The 20,966-nt window shown below is 36.6% G+C and overlaps 1 protein-coding gene across 1 annotated transcript in view; it reads right to left on the reverse strand.

The window, feature by feature from the left end:
• The window catches only part of BCL2L13 (BCL2 like 13), a 92,442-nt gene that overhangs the window by 55,049 nt on the left and 16,427 nt on the right, over nucleotides 1-20,966 (reverse strand). The window contains 1 exon segment of the mRNA XM_070620335.1: nucleotides 5,704-5,811. Coding sequence (XP_070476436.1) covers nucleotides 5,704-5,811 — 108 coding nt within the window.

Here is a 20,966-nt window from a genome sequence, read left to right on the forward strand (position 1 = left end):
CTGGCCCTGTAGGTGAGTCGTTCAAGTTCCACGTGCTCTGCTTTGGTGAACCAGGTTCGCAAGTTTGGATCCTGGGTGCAGACTTACTCTACTCACCAACCACCCTGTCAAGGTGTCCCACATACAAAAAAATAGAGGAAGATTGGCACAGACGTTAGTTCAGGGTGACTGTTCCTCAACCAAAAAAAACGAGGAAGATTGGCAATGAATGTTAGCTCAGGGTAAACCTTCCTCAGCAAAGAAGAAAAAAGGAAAAAAGAAATACAAGGGAAGACAAACAAGGGAAATGTAGAACAATCGGAAAACAAGAGAAAAAAATGACAGCATGAACCCCTCATATATCAATAATCACTCTAAATTTAAATGAATTGAATTCTCCAATGAAAAGACACAGAGTGGCAGGATAGATTAAAAAATGAGACCCAACAATATGCTGCCTCCAGGAAACACATCTCAGCTCTAAAGATAAACACAGGCTCAGAGTGAAGGGATGGAAGACAATACTCCAAGCTAACGGCAAGCAAAAAGAAAGCAGATGTCGTCATACTTATATCAGACAAAGCAGACTTCAAAATAAAAAAGGCAATGAGAAACAAGGAAGGGCAGTATATAATGAGAAAAGGGCATTCGACCAAGAGAATATAACACTTATGAATATATATGCACCTAACACAGGAGCACCAAAGTATATAAAGCAACTATTAACACACCTAAAGGGAGAACTTAACAGCAACACAATAATAGTAGGAGATCTCAACACCTCACTTACATTAATGGATAGATCATCCAGACAGAAAGTCAACAAGGAAAAAGTGGCCTTAAATGAAAACCTAGACCAGATGGGCTTAAGAGAGATATATAGAACATTACATTCAAAACCAGCAGAATATACATTCTTCTCAAGTGCATATGGAACATTCTCAAAGATAGATCATATGTTGGGAAACAAGGAAAGCCTCAATAAATTTAAGAAGATTAAAATCACATCAAGCGGCTTTCCCAACCACAATGCTATGAAACTAGAAATCAGCTACAAGAACAAAGCTGGGAAAGTCATAAACACGTTGAGACTAAACAATATGCTACTAAACAACAACTGGATCAATGAAGAAATCAAATGGGAAATGACAAAATATCTGGAGACATGAAAATAAAAATACATCATACCAACTCTTATGGGATGCAGCAAAAGCGGTTTTAAGAGGGAAATTCACAGCAATACAGGCCCACCTCAACAAACAAGAAAAATCTCAAATAAGTAATTTTAAACTACACCTAACAGAATTGGAAAAAGAAGAACAAACAAAACCCAAAGTCAGCAGAAGAGGAAAATAATAAAAATCAGAGCAGAAGTAAATGAAACAGAGACTAAAAAAACAGTAGAAAGGATCAATGAAACCAAGAGCTGGTTCTTGGAAGAGATAAACAAAATTGGCAAACCCTTAGCCAGACTCACTAAGAAAAAAAGAGAGAAGCCTCAAATAAATACAATTAGAAATTAAAGAGGAGAAATTACCATAGATACCACAGAAATACAAAGGATTATAAGAGAACACTATGAAAAGCTACAGCCCACAAATTGGATAACCTAAAGGAAATGGATAAACTTTTAGACCCATATAACCTCCCAAAACTGAATAAAGAAGAAATAGAGAATCTGAATGGACCAATCACTAGTAAACAGATTCAAAAGACAATCAAAAACCTCCCAAAAGTCCAGGACCAGATGGCTTCTCTGGAGAAGTCTACCAAACATTCAAAGAAGATTTAATAGCAACCCTTCTTAAACTAGACCAAAAAAACTGAAGAAAATGGAACACTTCCCAACTCATTCTGTGAGGCCAATATTATCCTGATACCAAAAGCAGGCAAGGACAGCATGAAGAAGGAAAATTACAGGCCAATATCTCTGGATGAACATAGATGCAAAAATCCTCAAGAAAATATTGGCAAAATGAATACAGCAGTACATTAAAAGGATCACATACCATGATCACGTGGGATTTATACCAGGGACTCAGGGAGGGTTCAACATCCACAAATCAAACAATGTGATGTACCACATTAACAAAATGACGAATAAAAATCACGTGATCATCTCAATAGATGCAGAGAAAGCATCTGACAAGATCCAACATCCATTTATGATAAAAACTCTCAGTAAAATGGGTATAAAAGGAAAGTACCTCAACATAATAAAGGCCATATATAACAAACTTACAGCCAACATCATACATAACAGTAAAAAACTAAAAGCCATCCCTCTAAGAACGGGAATGAGACAAGGGTGCCCACTCTCACCACTCTTATTCAACATAGTACTAGAGATTTTGGCCAGAGCAATTAGGTAAGAAAAAGAAAGGAAGAAATGAAACAATTGCTATTTGCAGATGATGTGATTCTATATATAGAAAACTCTAAAGAATCCATCAGAAAACTATTAGAAATAACCAACAACTTTAGCAAAGTTGCTCGGTACAAAATCAACTTACAAAAATCGGTTACATTTCTATATACTAATAACAAACTACCAGAAAGAGAAATCAAGAATACAATCCCATTTACAATCACAACACAAAGAATAAAATATCTAGGAATAAATTTAACCAAAGAGGGGACAGACCTATACTGAAAACAAAGACATTATTGAAAGAAATTGAAGAAGATATACAGAAATGGAAAGATATTCCATGTTCATGGATTGGAAGAATAAACATAGTTAAAACGTCCATATTACCGAAAGCAATTTATAGACTCAGTGCAATCCCAATCAGAATCCCAATTACATTCTTCATGGAAATAGAACAAAGAATCCTAAAATTCATATGGGGCAACAAAAGACCCCACATAGCTAAAGCAATCCTGAGAGAAAAGAACAAAGCTGGAGGCATCACAATCTCTGACTTCAAAATAGACTACAAAGCTACAGTAATCAAAACAGCACGGTACTGGCACAAAAACAGACACACGGATCAATAGAAGAGAATTGAAAGCCTAGAAACAAAACCATACATCTATGGACAGCTAATCTTCAACAAAGGAGCCAAGAACATAAAACGGAGAAAGGAAAGTGTCAAGAAAAGGTGTTGGGGCCAGCCAGGTGGTGTAGCAGTTAAGTGCGCACATTCCGCTTTGGCGGCCCAAGGTTGGCAGGTTCGGATCCCAGGTACAGACATGGCACCACTTGGCAAGCCATGCTGTGGTAGGCATCCCACGTATAAAGTGGAGGAAGATGGGCACGGATGTTAGCTCAGAGCCAGTCTTCCTCAGTGAAAGAGGAGGATTGGCAGCAAACGTTAGCTCAGGGCTGGGCATCCTCAGATAAATAAATAAATAAATAAATAAATAGTGTTGGGAAAACTGGACAGCCACAAGCAAAAGAATGAAAGGAGAGCATTATCTTACACTGTACACAAAAATTAACTAAAAATGGATTAAAGACTTGAATGTAAGACCTGAAACCATAAAACTCCCAGAAGAAAATATAGCCAGTACACTCTTTGACATTAGTCTTAGCAGTATATTTTCAGAAACTATGTCTACTTGGGCAAGGGAAACAAAAGAAAAAATAAACAAATGGAGACTACAGCAGACTATAAAGAGCTTCTACAAGACAAAGGAAAAAATGAACAAAACTAAAAGACAACCCACCAACTGGGAGAAAATATTTGCAAATCATGTATCTGACAATGGGGTTAATCTCCAAAATATATGAAGAGAAATTTCTCCAAAGAAGATACATAGGCACATCAAAAGATGTTCAACATCACCAATCATTAGGGAAATGCAAATCAAAACTTCAATGAGCTATCACCTTACACCTGTTAGAATGGCTATAATTACCAAGACAAAAAATAACAACAGCTGGTGAGAATGTGGAGACAAGGGAACCCTCATCCACTGCTGGTGGGATATTTATCCAAAGAGCTTGAAATCCACAATTCAAAGAAATTTAGGTACCCCTATGTTCACTGTAGCACTATTCACAATAGCAAAGATGTGGAAGAAACCCAAGTGCCCATCGACTGATGAATGGATAAAGAAGATGAGGCATATATATACAATGGAATACTGTAACTCAGCCACAAAAAAAGACAAAATCATCTCATTTGCAACAACATAAATGGACCTTGAGGGTATGATGATGTTAAGTGACATAGGCCAGACAGAGAAAGACAAACCCACATGATTTCACTCATAAGTGGAAGAAAAATAAATACATGGATAAAGAGAACAGATTAGTGGTTACCAGAGGGAAAGGGGGTGGGGACGGGCGAAAGGGGTAAAGGGGCACAAAAATATGGTGATGGATAAAAATTAGACTATTGGTGGTGAGCATGATGCAGTCCATAAGGAAACTGATAATAACGTACACCTGAAATTACACAATGTTATAAACCAGTATGAATTTTTTTTAAAAATGGAAGAAGGCTTAAAATAGAATTGGAACTTTAGTCAGTTAAAAATGTTGATAAAGGCAAATAAAAGAGAAGATTAAAATTAGGTTTCTGGATTATTTGTATATTTCTTTTCATACTCTTTCTGTACAAACAGGGAACTAATTTATAAACATGATTTATAATTTTTCTTGTTAAAAATTATTGTGAAATATACATTCACATAGACACTTTTACAAAAATATTCATAGCATCATTATACATAATAGCCAAAAAGGGGAAACAACCTAATGTTCATCAACTAACGAATGGATAAACATAATGTGGTATTATCCACAGAATGGAGTATTATTCCACTGTAGAATGGAATGAAGTACTGAAACATACTACAGATGACCCTTGAAAACACTATGCTAAGAGAAAGAAGTCCCAAAAGACCACCACCATTTACGTTTATATCCATAATAAATGCATTGAGACAGAAAGCACATTAATGGTTGCCATGGGTGGGGACAGGGGCAAGGGCTGGTGGGAGTAGAAATGGTAAACGACTGCTAATGTGCAGAGTGTTTCTTCTTGGGACGGAAAAAGTATTCTAAACTTAGATTTGGTGACGGTTGTACAATTCTGTGAATATACTAAAAACCAATGAACTGTACACCTTACATGAGTAAATTTTACGGTATGTGAAATATATCTGAATAAAGCTGTAAAAGAAAATCACTGGGTAAGAGGTTCAATGCAGTGTTACTTATGTAAGGCAAAATAAGAAATAATCCAAATGCTCCTCTCAATAATAAGGGAATGATTGAGTAAATATTCATTCAATACAGAATTTCATGTATTTAAGTAGAATAACTATTTTAAAAGTTTATGATGTAATGTTAAGTACAAAATATGTGGCTATAAAACTACAGGTACATTACGATTACAACCATGTATAGCATATATGCATACAAAAATGGAAGCAGCTTACTTACATTTTTCCCTTTAATGTTATTATTAATTACAAAGATACCAAATATAAATCAAACCACACTGAATGGAAAGTATCTTATCATGACTGTTTAGTCTATTACTTAACACCAGAAAAGGCTACATCTAAACTGTTGGGTATAGTTGGGAAACTTTTATAAGTATATCCCCCAGGAAAGAAAAAGGATATCTTCTATTTTCATCCTATAATCCTATACCAATGAAGTTGTGTAATGTTGAGAACACTCTACTGCAAAAAATCAAACTACATCAACAGCAAACACACGAAACAGAATCTACTAATTACCTAGGAAGATAAAGATAAACCGACCTTCAGAAATTTCTTTGTCCAGGGATTTTAGCTCTTCTTCAATTTCAGCTTTAACTTTTAATAAAACTTCTTGATCCAGAGTTTGTGAAGTTACATCTTGTTGAACTCCTGAAACCAACAAAAAAGATTACCATTGAAAGAGACAGAGAGAAGCCATTAGAATATGGGTAGCATTTTAACTTTTAAGTTAGAAAATACAAAATCAAAACTCATTATCCAGGCTAGGGGGGCTAGGAGATATTTAAAGATAAGGAAGCTAAGGCTTGGGTAGGTTATACTACTCCCACAGAGGACTGGTATATATGATTGGAACTCAGGCTGGTCTAAATACAAAACGATTCATCCAGGCTATGTCCTACTCATCTTCTGGTTGGGCAGCTAGGAAGGAAATATCTTAGAAACATTTTTGATGTAATAGAAAAGGAACCTGAAAGGTCATCTAGATCAGTGATAGTGTCTTCTGACATTGACACTCACGGTCCCTTATCTTCACATCTTTATGCAAACGGCAGCCCAAGAGAATGTCTATTATCACCAAAAGATTTATATCCTCCAGCTTATAAATATACCAAAAGTACTGGGCATAAGCTATCCTTATGCAGTAAAAGGAGGAGGAAGCTCCTGGTCTATAGGACAGAGTGGAAAACAAAGGGGAAGAGTCTAAAGGAGAAAATTAGACCAGATACTTGATAATTTACTAATTTCTCCTGCCTCAGATATTCAGAGCAGAGCTTCATCATTTCACCTAAAACACTGAATCCAAATATGACACCTCTCGCCCCCCTCATTGAGAAAAATTTATAGACACGTTTCTAGTACTTTTTCAGTGGGTCATATCACTATTCTCAACCACTGACAAGTTTTATAAAGAAAGAGATGAGCTGTTAATATGTTTTCATTTTTGCAAGCAAAAAACTCTGAATTCAAAAATGAGCTTATTAGTTTAGGCCAAGAAATCTGATTATTATAGCATCCATGGGTCTTTGAAGTACCTCTGAAAAACAAAGTTAGATATTTCTATATCTCACAGATTCTCTGATTAGGTTTCAAGTTTTAAAGTGGACAAAAATGATTTTCCTTTAGGCCACATAAAACACTTGCCTTCTAAGCTGAGACTAACCAAAATAAAACTCACACCCTTAAAAGAATTTTTGTGGAAGGGGCCGGCCCCGTGGCCAACTGGTTAAGTTCACGCGCTCTGCTTCGGCAATGCAGGGTTTTGCCAGTTCGGATCCTGGGCAGACATAGCACCTTTCATCAAGCCATGCTGAGGTGGCATCCCACATGTAACAACTAGAAGGACCCACAACTAAAAATATACAACTATGTAGCGGGGGGCTTTGGGGACAAAAAGGAAAAATAAAATCTTTAAAAAAGAAAATATTAAAAAAAAAAAAAAAAGAATTTTTGTGGAAAATATAAAATTCCTTACATATTTCTAGTTGAAGTGCAACACAAAGGATCCCCTCTAGGTAATGGTTAATATATATTTTGCTTAATGACATTTCATTTATTTATGCCTAAATAAATATCTTAGATGAAACTACATAAAAACCTAAAAACATTCCATGAAACACACACAATCTATTATGCAAAATTTGAAGACAATGTATCCTAGGAAGAAGGCAATCTTTGCAAATTCTCACAAAGCATAAAAGTCTATCTTTTTACAGACAGGCTTTTTTCCCCCAATTTTTTTTATTGTGGTAAAATAAAAATAACAAAATTTACCATCTTAACCATTTTTAAATACATAGTCAGTAGTACTAAACACATTCATAATGCTGTGCTACTATCACCACCATCCATCTCCAAAACTCTTTTCATTTAGTAAAACTAAAACTCTAAACCATTAAACAATAACTCCCCATACCCTCATTCCCCCAGCCCCTAGAAATCACCCTTCTATTTTCTGTCACTATGATTTTGACCACTCTAAGTACTTTATATAAATGGAATCATACACTATTTGTCTTTCGGGGACTGGCTTATTTTGCTAACAGATAAATTTTCAATAAATCTCAAGTATTGTTTATAATTATAACAATAATGATATGATATTGTGACTTATTAAAACAAGGCAAATAAAGACTGGGAAATCAATTTAAGGTCTTTCAATGAAATTATCTCTCTCCCTTCCAGCTTCCTGGAAGGCAGCTCAGCAGAAGTAGAAGATAAACTTTGGAGTCAAGTATTCCAGCTCATCATTACATGTGACCTTGGACAAGAACAATAATCTTCTTGAGCCTCTCCTCTTATGTAAAATGGGAAAATCATAAGAAACACAAAGGGGTGTTGTCAAGGGTAATCAGAGAAATAAATCCAGTTTCATCAAATCAAAAATGCTCAATAGATAGTAGTTCCCACTCATCAAGCCTTTTGTGTGTGTGTGGTGAGAAAGATTCACTCTGAGCTAACACCTGTTACCAATCTTCCTCTCTTTTTACTTGGGGAAGATTTGCCCTCAGCTAACATCTGTGCCAGTCTTCCTCTATTTTGTATGTGGGTCACCACCACAGCATGGCCACTGACAAATGGTGTAGGTCCACACCCGGGAACTCAACCCAAGTCGCTAAAGCAGAGTGCACTGAACTTAACAACCAGGCTACTAGGCCAGCCCCTCATCAAGCCTTTTTGATTCTCTAAAATTTGTTACTATTTAACAGTGATCTTTCCCCAAGCCTTGTCTCTGTGAACAAAAACAGTTCATCATAAATTTCTAATCAATGACACTTATACAGAATCTGCTTTCAGTACTGTAAGAGTTTAAATCAGCAGAAACAACCTTCTGATAGTTTAAATAATGCCAAATGATATAATATAGGGCTGTTATAACAGGAACTAGGAGAAATCTTGACAGGCAATTACTCTTGCTCTTCATTTGCTGTAAGAGAAAATGATCAATTTAGATCAACTGATCTAAAACTAAAATCTTTTTTCCCTGAATAGATGTCCAACCGAATTTAATTAGTTTATATTCAAACATTCAAAAGGAAAATTAAATTTTTTTAATTTAGGGTACATTTCACAATAAACTCATCTGGGAAGTTTTACTAAGAAGCTAACATTTTTTTTTTTTTTAAGATTTTTTTCCTTTTTTCTTCCCAAGTCCCCCCAGTACATAGTTGTATATTCTTCGTTGTGGGTCCTTCTAGTTGTGGTATGTGGGATGCTGCCTCAGCGTGGTTTGATGAGCAGTGCCATGTCCACGCCCAGGATTCGAACCAACAAAACACTGGGCTGCCTGCAGCGGAGCATGCAAACTTAACCACTCGGGCATGAGTGTTCAGCCCTGCTAAGATTCTTGAATACCAGATGTTCCATGATTTTCTACATTTCAAGGTGTGACTTACCTATAAGAGATTTGCCTTCAAACTTTTGCAGGCTAAAATAATCTCTGCCATATTCAACAATGTAAGAAGTCTGCTCAATCATTGTCATGAGCTACAGTAAATGAAAGTGCTTTTAAGAGAAGTCCTTCTTTTACCTACTGATACTCCTTCAAACATACTTCTATGACAGAGGTAGGGTAACAACCATGCTGAAAAATGTCTTGGTTATTAGCCTTTTAAAAAGTTCCACAGAAACATTTTGAACTTAACATCTGCTAGTTTGCTCTTGACCTGCCCTTAATCAGAAACACAGAGCACCTAAACATTTCAGATTCTTGCCAAATACAACCTGTTGGATTTAATTTTTTATAAGGTTTCCTGATGTGACAGGTAGTCCTTCCATTCTTCTGCAGTCTAGACTTTATCCTCATATTAAACTGGATCATCACAAAAGTACACACATATAATCTAGGTACCCAGATGGTGTCAACTATTTGTTTTAACTGAGTTGCACTTTGGTGTCATTTCCTTAGCTTTTATCCAGAATCACATTATGAGACAACGTTTTGAAACCTAATACTGTATTTGATATTGACAATATTTTGTACTACATTACTCTGTACCCTATGTAATAATGCTCTAAGTGAAAAAAAATATTTTTAAAGAATAATGTTCCACTTAGAAGAAAATAGTATAGCTTTTAGTTATGGAAAAATAATCCTGTTACTAAGTATACCTCCATTTTTTTTTTTGGTTTTGCCTCAGAACCAAATTCACTGATCAATATTACTGTACGAGACTTTATAGACTACATATCTGTGATTTATTATTCCCACTATAGAAGTGTACAGTTTCCCTATTCTGGTTTTATTTATTAGAATACTTTTATTTGTTTATTTATATGCTTTCATTATGTATTATTATAAGCCACAATAAGTTATATGAATTTAAATAAATTAAAAAATTCATTTCTGCTCCTTCTCAGTATGAACTCACTGCCAATTTCTTCACTAACGAAAAAGACATATTATGCTACAATTTTACCTAACCTGGACTGTCCTTTCTTTTCCTGATTATTCAAACTCTGTCCACTTTGCAAGAATCAGTTTAAGTCCCTCTGCTTCTCCACAATATCTTCACTGACTACTTCTAAATCACTGACATTTGAACATTTATATCATTTAGCCTGTGCCACATCATTTAACATTTAAATATTTACTAAAAGTGTTCAAGGATTTTATAGTTTATTATCATTATTCTGACCAAATTACAAACTATTTGAGATAGTTCCTTTGTCCTAGACTTGTGTCAAGTAGACTTGTGTCAAGCGAGAACTAAAAAAGTACTCAAACACTTGATAGTGATAGCTATCACTGTCACTGTGATGAAGACTCAAAGGATTATAATGTATAGATGACAACCTTGCCGGGGAGAGAGGACGCTTAAGAAAAAAGACAATGAAATGAAAGTTATATAAATTCAGAGGAATAAAAAAAATCAATGTTGGGGCCAGCTCCGTGGCCAAGTGATTAAGTTCGCACACTCCACTTCGGCGGCCCAGGGTTTCGCCGGTTCAGATCCTGGGCACGGACATGGCACTGCTCATCAGGCCATGCTGAGGCAGCGTCCCACATTCCACAACTAGAAGAACCCACAACTAAAAAATATACAACTATGTACTGTGGGGATTTGGGGAGAAAAAGCAGAAAAAAAGAAAAGACTATAAAAAAACCAATGTTATCAGTATATTTTGAGGCTAGCTCAAACAATAACAGTTAAAAGAAATAAAGAAAATGAGAATTCATTTTGTATAAGAGAACAGAGTACAGACCCAACACAGACATAGGACAGTAACTAGACCATTTATTTATGGTGATGGAATTGTGATGGAGAATATGGAGGATGAAGAATGGAAAGAATAAGACCTCAACTGTTGTCTCCATGCTTATGAGAGTTTAACCATTCTCTGAACCAACTGAATTTTAGATTTGAAAGGGTCTGTAAAGTAAAAGTTGTTCTTCCTCCTTATTATACGAAGAATATGGGACTCAAAGAATTTAAATGACTAGCCCAGGCTCAAATATATCATACACAAACAAAACTAGAAAGTAGGTCTTCTGGTAAGCAAAATTATCACTGACTTCTAAAATATACGATTATAATTTTTGATGTACAGTGAAAAATAAGGAATACATGAATGTTCTATCTGCCATCTGCTGCCTTTTGGAAAATCTACACACCTAAAACATACACATACCCACACACCCAATCACACCACCACCAAGCCACAAAGTAAATGACAATAATGTCTTGGTTACCATATGCCTCACCCCACCAGATTTAAAGAAAAGCAGCTGATTAAAGGAGTGCCTATTCTCCTGAGACTAATGTGACGCTGATTGCAGATGACAAGTTGTCATACTTGATAATCAGCCATGTGGAAAACCTAAACCAGAAAAAGTCTACTGCTGTCAGGACACAAAAGGCTATTTATTTAGCTAACCAACGACAAAGCCAGATTCAGTGATTTTCATTTAATCAACCCCGCCCAGACTTTCAAAAGCACAGAGCTACACAGTAGCACTAATGCAGCATAAATCTTGCGCTATAAACCCAAAGAAAAATATTTCAGCGATAAACAGACTTTAGCACACTAAACCCCACCCACTTCAGTGTCAAATGAAGTCAGGTGAGTCAGCAATCATTACATTCCAGCCCTGAAATACACTCAGGGCTTTCAAAGTGAATATTAGATCAATAAGTTTAGAACAGTTGCAAGGGCTAGACATTCCAGAGTAAAATACTTTCTAAATCTATGGTTTCCCAAACCGGAGGCACATTAAAATTACTAAGAGAATATATTAAAAATACAGATTCCCAGGCTCCAGCATGAAGCATCTGGTTCAGCAGATCTAGGGTAGGGCTCCATGATCTTTGTTTTAAAAGCATTCAGGCAATTAATCTTGGCAAATACTGCTCTAGAAAACCCAGATAATTATAATCAAATTTAAAACATCTACTGAACATATAGATAACATGGTTCAATTATTCATCCAGTAGCAAAAAACAACTACATCAAATGATACCATACTGGACCAGTAAGCAAGAAATCAGATTTAAAAAAAAAAAAAATTCCAAAATAGCCAATCACAATAGCAGTTTTCAGGTTCTAGTGCTACCACACCCCCCAGGTATCCTGCAGACTGGGCGACAGATTTGAAGGAGAAGAACACAGAGAAAATCCACCATGCACCCACTCAAAGTCTGGTTTCATAGTGGTCGGGGTCAAACATCTCCTGTTCCTTATAGAAAGACTGAGAAAATGAAACAGTACACATCTCCAGAAATAATGAATTGTGAATCATAATTTGGGATGGAGTATAAGGGAGAAGAATTTGCCACTCCAAAATGTGTTTGTCTTGAGGATTATTTTGGGCTGATTATTTTTAAGAAACAAAAGACTCACGAAGAAACTTTGACCTTCCCACCAACTGCCTAAAAGAATTTAAGATAGAAGTAAGTCTTGGGCAAGTGAGTGACATCAGCATCACGATGAGTGAGCATTCCTGGTAATCTCTCCACTCCACCATACAATGAAAAAGACATCCATACTCCAATAGAGGACATCCAAACACAACACAGAAGACGTTTGAGAGATCCACCCAGCCATATGACAGAAGGCCGAGAGGCTGGAGCCCCCCTCAGAGGAGGTGGAATGGAGAAGATCAGAAAAATCTTTAGTTCATTAGGATGCTACTCTAGTCAAGGAGAGCTGCAGGATCTGATTGCAGAGGGAGAGGAAGAAGAACCCACTGGATACGTTTGATTCAAAAAATTTCTTCCAGTGATGACTGAAGCACTGCTAGAAAACGGACAGAGACCAATTCCAGAGGATATCCTTCTTCGATTTTTTGAGGTCTTGGAGCCAGCAAAATGTGGGTCTCTTTCTAAGGAAGAACTGAGCAAGTACATGACTGAAGAAGGTGAGCCTTTTTCTCAGAGAAAACAGAAGAAATGTTGCCTGCTGCAAGTGATCCAGAATTGAATTCAATTCATTATAAGGACTATATAACAATGACGGTGATAGATAGATGAAAACTAAATTCTCTAAAGACTTAGTTTCTAGTTGAAAGGATAATTTTAAAAATTGCATGTTCTTGTTAATTTTATATTTTATCTTATAATTCCTACATATAACTAATGCCTTGTGACAACTATTTCAACATATTTTCTTTTTTAAAGATAATCATAACAATTTAAAACAAATTTATTTAGAATGTCCAGACTCATGAAATGACAAATTGCTAATTATTTTGAAACTGTTCTTAAAACATTTTAACATTATTTTTCAATTGCTGTTAATTTTCTAAATAAAACTCAGCTTCCCTTCAAAAAAAAAAAAGAAATTTAAGATAGAAAGCCTGTTTCAGGAAACAGCTATATAGTATAGATATACAGATACTCTACAAAGTATAATATGTACTAGGTGAGGTAGACAGGAAGGAACCTAGCAAGGCCCGTTTGATCAAAGTCTTCTCTGTGTCCCAATATCTCTGATGGCCCAACAAATATTTCTGTGCCAAACATTAGGTCTTTTCATCTTCCTGTAAACTGCCTCCTTTCCCTTTTAAGGCCCAGACCCTTGACCCCTTCTCCTTAGTCCAGAATGACATATATACCTCATTTTGCCTGAGTCTGGAATTTTTCACGCTTATGTGAATTCCCCTTGCACAGAAATTAAATATGATTTTCTCCTGTTAACCTGCCTTATGGCATTTTAATTATTTCACCAGCTATAACAAACAAGAAGAGAAGGGGGGAAATTTTTGCCTTCCCCACATGGGTTATAAGAACCTGTCTTGAAAAGTTGATCTGAGATGGCAATACTCCCCAAATTGATCTACAGACTCAACACAATCCCTACCAAAATTCCAACTGCCCTTTTTCCAGGACTGGACAAGACAATCCTAAAATTGATATAGAATTGCAAGAGACACAAAATAGTCAAAGCAATTTTGAAAAAGAAGAAGAAGGTTGGAGGATTCACAATTCACAATTTCAAAATTTACTACAAAGCTACAGTAATCAAGATAATGTGGTAACAGTATAAGAACAGACATATAGACCAACGGAATCTAATTGAGAGGCCACAAATCAATGCATATATTTAAGGTCAACTGACTTTTTTTTTTTTAAAAATTATTTTAAATATGTGGGGGTTTTTTGTTTTTTAATTTATTTAATTAATTAATTAATTTTGAGGGAGATTAGCCCTGAGCTAACATCTGCTGCCAACCCTCCTCTTCTTGCTGAGGAAGACCAGCCCTGAGCCAACATCCATGCCCATCTTCCTCCACTCTACAAGTGAGACGCCTACCACAGCAGGGTGTGCTGAGCAGTGCCATGTCTGTACCTGGGATCTGAACCGGGGAACCCCGGGCCGCCAAAGCGGAACATGGACACTTAACCACTGCGCCACCGGGCTGGCCCTCAAGTGACTTTTGAGAAGGGTACCAAGGCTATTCAATGGGGAAAAGAACAGCCTTTTCAACAAATGGTGCTGGGACAACTGCATATTCCCATGCAAAAGAACGAATCTGGACCCCTACTTCACACCATACACAAAAATTAATTCAAAATGGATCAAAGGTCTAAATTTAACACCTAAAACTATAAAACTCTTAGAAGGAAACATAGGTGAAAATGCGCATGACCCTAGATTAGGTTACTTAGCCATGGTTACTTAGACATGACACCAAGAACACATGAAATCAGAGAAAACAGATAAACTGGACTTCATAAAAATTAAAAACTTCTGTATGTCAAAGGATACTACCAATACAGTGAAAAGACAAACCAGAGAATGGAAGAAAATATCTGGAAATCATATATGGTCATGTGTTACTCAATGATGGGGATATGTTCTGAGAAATGTGTAATGACGCAATGCGTAATGAGGCAATTTCATTGCTGTGCAAACATCATAGAGTATATGGAAGGGTAACAAAATTTGCCACCCCAAAATGTGTCTCTTTAACATGAGGATTATTTTAGGCTGATTATTTTTAAGAAACAAAAGACTCAGAAAGTTTTCTTGTTACCTCCCCCTTAACCGCCTCCTAAAGAATTCCAATAAAAAAAGACCTGTTTCAGGAAGTGAGCTATCACCTTAACATCACATGAACTAGGTGGTAGGGAGGGAGGAACCTAGAAAAGCTTGCTTGTTGGGCTCCCTTCTGTGTTCTTCTGTTTCTGTCTGGCCAAACACTTGTTTTCTAAACATTTGCTCCTTTTCACTTACCTGTGAATTGCTTTCCTTCCCTTTGAAGTCCCTGACTCTCCCCATCCCCAACATCCTCTCTTGTCTTTAGCTGAGGGTGGTATTTAAGGAGAGGACTTCAGTCATTTTGGTAAGTTACTTGGTTTTCCTGGGTTTCTCCCACGTATACATGCTATTAAACTTTTGTTTGTTTTTCTCCCGTTAATCTGTCTCATGTCAATTTAGTTCTTGGACCAGTCAGAAGAACCTACAAGAGTAGAGGAAAATGTCTTCCTCCCCTACAGTATTTATACAAACCTAGATGGGTATAGCCTACCTCACACCTAGGCTATCTAGTACTAATCTTATGGGACCACCAACATATATGCAATCTGTTGCAGACTGAAATGTCATTATGCAGCACACGATTATATCTGATATGGGTATGGTATCCAGAATATATAAATATATAAAGAATTCTTACAACTCAACAATAGAAAGACAAATAGCCCAATTAAAAATGGACAAAAGATATGAAGATATTTCTCCAAAGATATACAAACAGCCAAGAAGCACATGAAAAGATGTTCAACATCATTAGCCATTAGGAAAATGCAAATTAAAACCACAATGAGATACGACTACACACCCATTAGGATAGCTATAATCAAAACTATGGGTAATAGTGGGGCCAGCCCAGTGGAGCAGTGGTTAAATTCACACATTCTGCTTCGGCAGCCCAGGGTTTGCCAGTTCAGATCTCAGGTGCAGACCTACGCACCACTTGTCAAGCCATGCTGTGGTAGGTGTCCCACATATAAAGTAGAGGAAGATGGGCACAGATATTAGCTCAGGGCCAGTCTTTCTCAGCAAAAAGAGGAGGATTGGCAGCAGATGTTAGCTCACGGCAAATCTTCCTTAAAAAAAAATATATATGATAATAGCAAGTTTGACAAGGATGTGGAGAAATTGGAACCCTCCTCATACATTGCTGGTGGGAATGCAAAATGGTACAGCCACTTTGGAAGACAGCTTGGCAGTTTCTTATTATACTAAACATACTCTTACCACATGATCTAGCAATCACCCTCCTTGGCATTTACCAAATGAGTTGAAAACTTACATCTACACAAAAACCTGCACATGAAAATTTACAACAGCTTTATTCATAATTGCCCAAACTTGGAAGCAACCAAGATGTTCTCCAATAGGTAAATAGATAAACAAACTATGGTACTCATACAATGGAATATTCTTGAGCAATAAAATGAGCCACCACAACGAGATACCATTTCACACCACACCCATTAGGATGGCTATTATTAAAAAAAACAAAAAACAAGTGTTGGTGAGGATATGGAGAAACCAGAACCCCTCTGTATTCCCCACACATTGCTGATGGGAATGTCAAATGGTGCAGCTCCTATGAAAAAAAGTATGGCACTTCCTCAAAAAATTAAACAGAATTACCATGTGATCCAGGAATTCTACACCAGGGTATATACCCAAAAGAACTCAAAGCAGAGACTCAAACAAATATTTGTACACCAATGTTTATAGTAGCATTATTCACAATAGCCAAAAGGTAGAAATTACCCAAATGTCTATCAATAGATGAATAGATAAATAAAATGTGCTATAGGCATACAATGGAATATTATTCATCTTTAAAAAGAAATGAAATTCTGATACATGCTACAACATGAATAAACCTTAAAGACATTATGCTAAGCGAAATAAAGCAGATACAAAAGGACAAATATTGTATAATTTCACTCAAATGAGATGCCTAGAATAGTAAAATTCATAGAGACAGAAAGTGGAATAGCGGTTGCCTGGAGCTGGAGGGAGGAGGGGAAAATGAGGGGTTACTCTTTGATAGTTACATTACTAATTAACAGACATGAATTTGCTCTCTTTCCTAAGAAAGAAATGTCTTATTGTCAAATCCATATTAATTACTACAGCATCAAAGTGCTCTATATTAATAAATGAAAAGTTGAGTATAACAGAAGTTATTATGTGGCATCAAATATGCAAGTCAGGACTTCTACTAGACAGACTATATAATACTGAACAGTGTTGACTATATTCAGCACAAATCTGGAAGTCTGGAAGAATTGGAAGAGTTGACTAGTTCTGGAAGTGTAGAGTTAACGATTTATGGAAAATTCTGTACTGAGCATGCCTCAGGAAAAAACGAAAGACATTTAATGTGACAGAAATCTTGAGTCATGAAAGGGTCACCTCCTTTAGTCTCTTTTTCTCATACTTCTTGCTTCATGAACTTGAAACCAAACTCTACCTACATTACCCAATGACTGCTACAGCACATCCTATTTACAACAGCATGGCATGAGTCATGACATCACATCTCAAGAAATAGGATAGTAAGGCAACAAATTAGATAACCAATAGGATAGTAAAGCAGCAAAGACAGCAACAAGAACCTTATTTTTCCCTCTAAAAAGTTAGCCTACACGTTTGTATTTATGTGTAAATATTTTGTACTTGGGCTTACAAGAAAACAATATAAGGACAAACAAATTTCAAAAACAAAGCAAAACAAAAATGCTAGAGCAAGTAAACTTCTCAGAATCTACAATTTCAGGTGGAAAAAATTCTATGCTCAAGCAGGAAAAAAAATTATCAATACAGGCTTACATAATCCCTTAAGGTCCTTACAAATTTACTAAATCAGAGGGGTTGAAAAGGCCTGGTTTTTGTGGAGCATGAAGTCTGTTACAGCTGAGAAACAACATAAATAAGTAGAATTTTTGGATAGATAGAGAAGTGTGTATGTATTATATGGTGACCAACTTGTCCCAGTTTGACCCGGATTTTCCCAGTTTTACTTAATCCTTGGCAAACCAGACAGCTGGTCACCTTCATATGTCTATTTGGGAGCTACATTAATTAGGACATGCTAGTCTATGCTGCAAAAATAAATAAAGCCAAAATTTCAGCAACTTAACTCAAAGATCCATATCTCCCTCATGTTACATATGTCACTGGGGGAAATGGAAAGCAAGCCAACTGCTTCATACAGTCACTTAGAAACCCTGCCTGATAGTGGTTCTGCCCTATTTTAACTAGGCCATTAGGAACATATGGTTCCCCTCTACCCCTACATACATACTACAAGGCAAGGGGAAAAATGGGGAAAGGCATACTGGCTCTTAAATGCCACAGTCTAGAAGTGACACAAATCACATCCATTCATATTTCATTGGCTGGGACTAGTCACATGGCCCTGCCTAAATGCAATTTTCCCATGGGCCAGGAAGGAGAGAAAAAGAATGAGACATGGGTAAGCATCAGTAATCACTATCATGGGAATTTACCATTCTAGAGCATCTCAGCTTGAGTGAAAAAACACAGATACGAATAAACATGGCTTGCTTAAAGTACAAGGCAATAACAGACACAAGACACAATAGGTAATGGGACCAGACCACGGAAACCAAGGGAAGTTTTATAGAGTAGCCCTAGGGAAAAGGGAGCAGCTGTGGGTTCTCCACGCAAGAGGCAATGTTAGGAAGCTCAATCTGCTTGCAGTATGCAAAATGTATGATGGAGAAGACATAAAATGAAGGAGAAAAATCAGGAGACATTTACTATAATTTGGGGCAGGGCCTGTAGGAAAATCATCACAAAACTGGGACAGTTGGTTAACAGCTGACAAAGTAAGAGGGCAAGAAGCAAAGATAAGAGCTCAAGGATGACTCCTATGTCTCAAGCATGGCTAGCAAGTGGCATCATTAACAAATTACTGTAAAAATAGTGGCTGGCTTAGAGTGGAAGATAAAAAACTGAGTTCTAGATCTGTGTGTCTAATACTGTAGGCACTAGCCACATGTTGCTTTTTAAGTTTAAATAACATTAAAACTTCAGTTCCTCAGTCACACTAGTCACATTTCAAGCATTCAATTGTCATATGTGACTTGTGACTGCAATATTGGACAGAGCAGATACAGAACATTTTCATCATTGCACAAAGTCGTATTTAAAAAGTGTTTTTCTAGACCTATCAGGCCATTACTAGTCAGGGGAAGGTTCTGGAAAAGTAAAGGAAAGTGGAAAGGAAAAGTTTTAAGAAATTTGGGGGCTAACTTAAGGACTGTCATGTGCCCACTCCAAAGAAGGCTGATGATTACCTTTTACCAGCAAATACTGAATATCCTAAATGTCCTACAGTAGGAGACTACAGATATTTATTTATTGACATGGACAGATGTTCACATATACTGTCAATTTTTAAAGTCTTATAAAACATCATATAGGAGTCGGCCCTGTGGCCGAGTGGTTAAGTTCACACACTCTGCTTCAGCGGCACAGGGTTTCGCCAGTTCTAATCCTGGGCACAGACATGGCATTGCTCATCAAGCCAAGCTGAGGCAGCATCCCACATGCCACAACTAGAAGGACCCACAACTAAAAATACAGAACTATGTACCGGGGGGCTTTGGGAGAAAAAGGAAAAATAAAATCTTAAAAAAGAAAAAAATCATACATATGACCTCACTTTTATAAACCATAAATTCAAATTTATATGTACCTATAAAAACGTCTGGAAAAAATGTTAACATTTATTAATTTCAATTACTGGATTATAAGATTTTCTTCTTACTTTCTTTTTCCATTTTCTAAATAGCTTCAAATATATATTACTTATATAATAAAAAATGAAATATGATTAAAGAATGAAAGTGACAAGGAGACAAATTTGGGCTTAATATTAAAAAAACAGGGGACGGCCCAGTGGCCGAGTGGCTAAGTTTGCGTGCTCTGCTTCGGCAGCCCCAGGATTTCGCCGGTTTGGATCCTGGGCAGACATAGCACCATTCATCAAGCCATGCTGAGGCGGCATCCCACATGCCACCAACTAGAAGGACCCACAACCAAAAATATACAACTATGTACCGGAGGGCTTTCGGGAGAAAAAGGAAAAAAATAAAATCTATAAAAAAACAAAAAAATCCAGCATTTAGTTTGTGCATAAATGAAATGAGCTCCTTAATAACAATGAAAAAAAAGAAAATGTTCCTTGCAGTGATGTAATACCTCAGGTATCAGCAAACTACGACCTATGGGGCAAATCTGAGCCCCTGCATGTTTTTGTACAGCCCACAAGCTAAGAATGGTTTTTACATTTTTCAAATGGTTGAAAAAATCTGAAGATTAATATTTTGTGATATATAAAAGTTATACGAAATCCAGTGCCCATAAATAAAATTTAATTGGAATATGGCCACACTCATTCATTCAGTTATCATCTATGGTTGTTTTGTGCTACAATGGCAGAGATGAGCAACAGAGACTATGCGAGGCGCTCTCACAGCTTTACACTGTTGCTCAGTGCACTACAAACTGCAGTGACACAATTATAACTAATGGCATTTCAACCACCATAGGCATTGTTGTACCACAACTTTTATTTTACCTGTGCACACCCATGGTGTCAAAATAAGAAAAGAAGAGACAAGTGGACTTTGAATATCCTCCTTGTAAGGCATAATGGAATATAGATTACTTTGTCATCAAATTAGATGGCAAAGTATTGTGTTTATTATGCAATGACATTATAGTTGTGCTAAAAGAACACAATATACATTGGTATTACCAGACTATAAAGCACTCATCACAATATTCCCAACTCACAGGAAAGCAAC

The sequence above is a fragment of the Equus przewalskii genome, chromosome 5 (genome assembly GCF_037783145.1).
Source record: "Equus przewalskii isolate Varuska chromosome 5, EquPr2, whole genome shotgun sequence".
Taxonomy (NCBI): domain Eukaryota; kingdom Metazoa; phylum Chordata; class Mammalia; order Perissodactyla; family Equidae; genus Equus; species Equus przewalskii.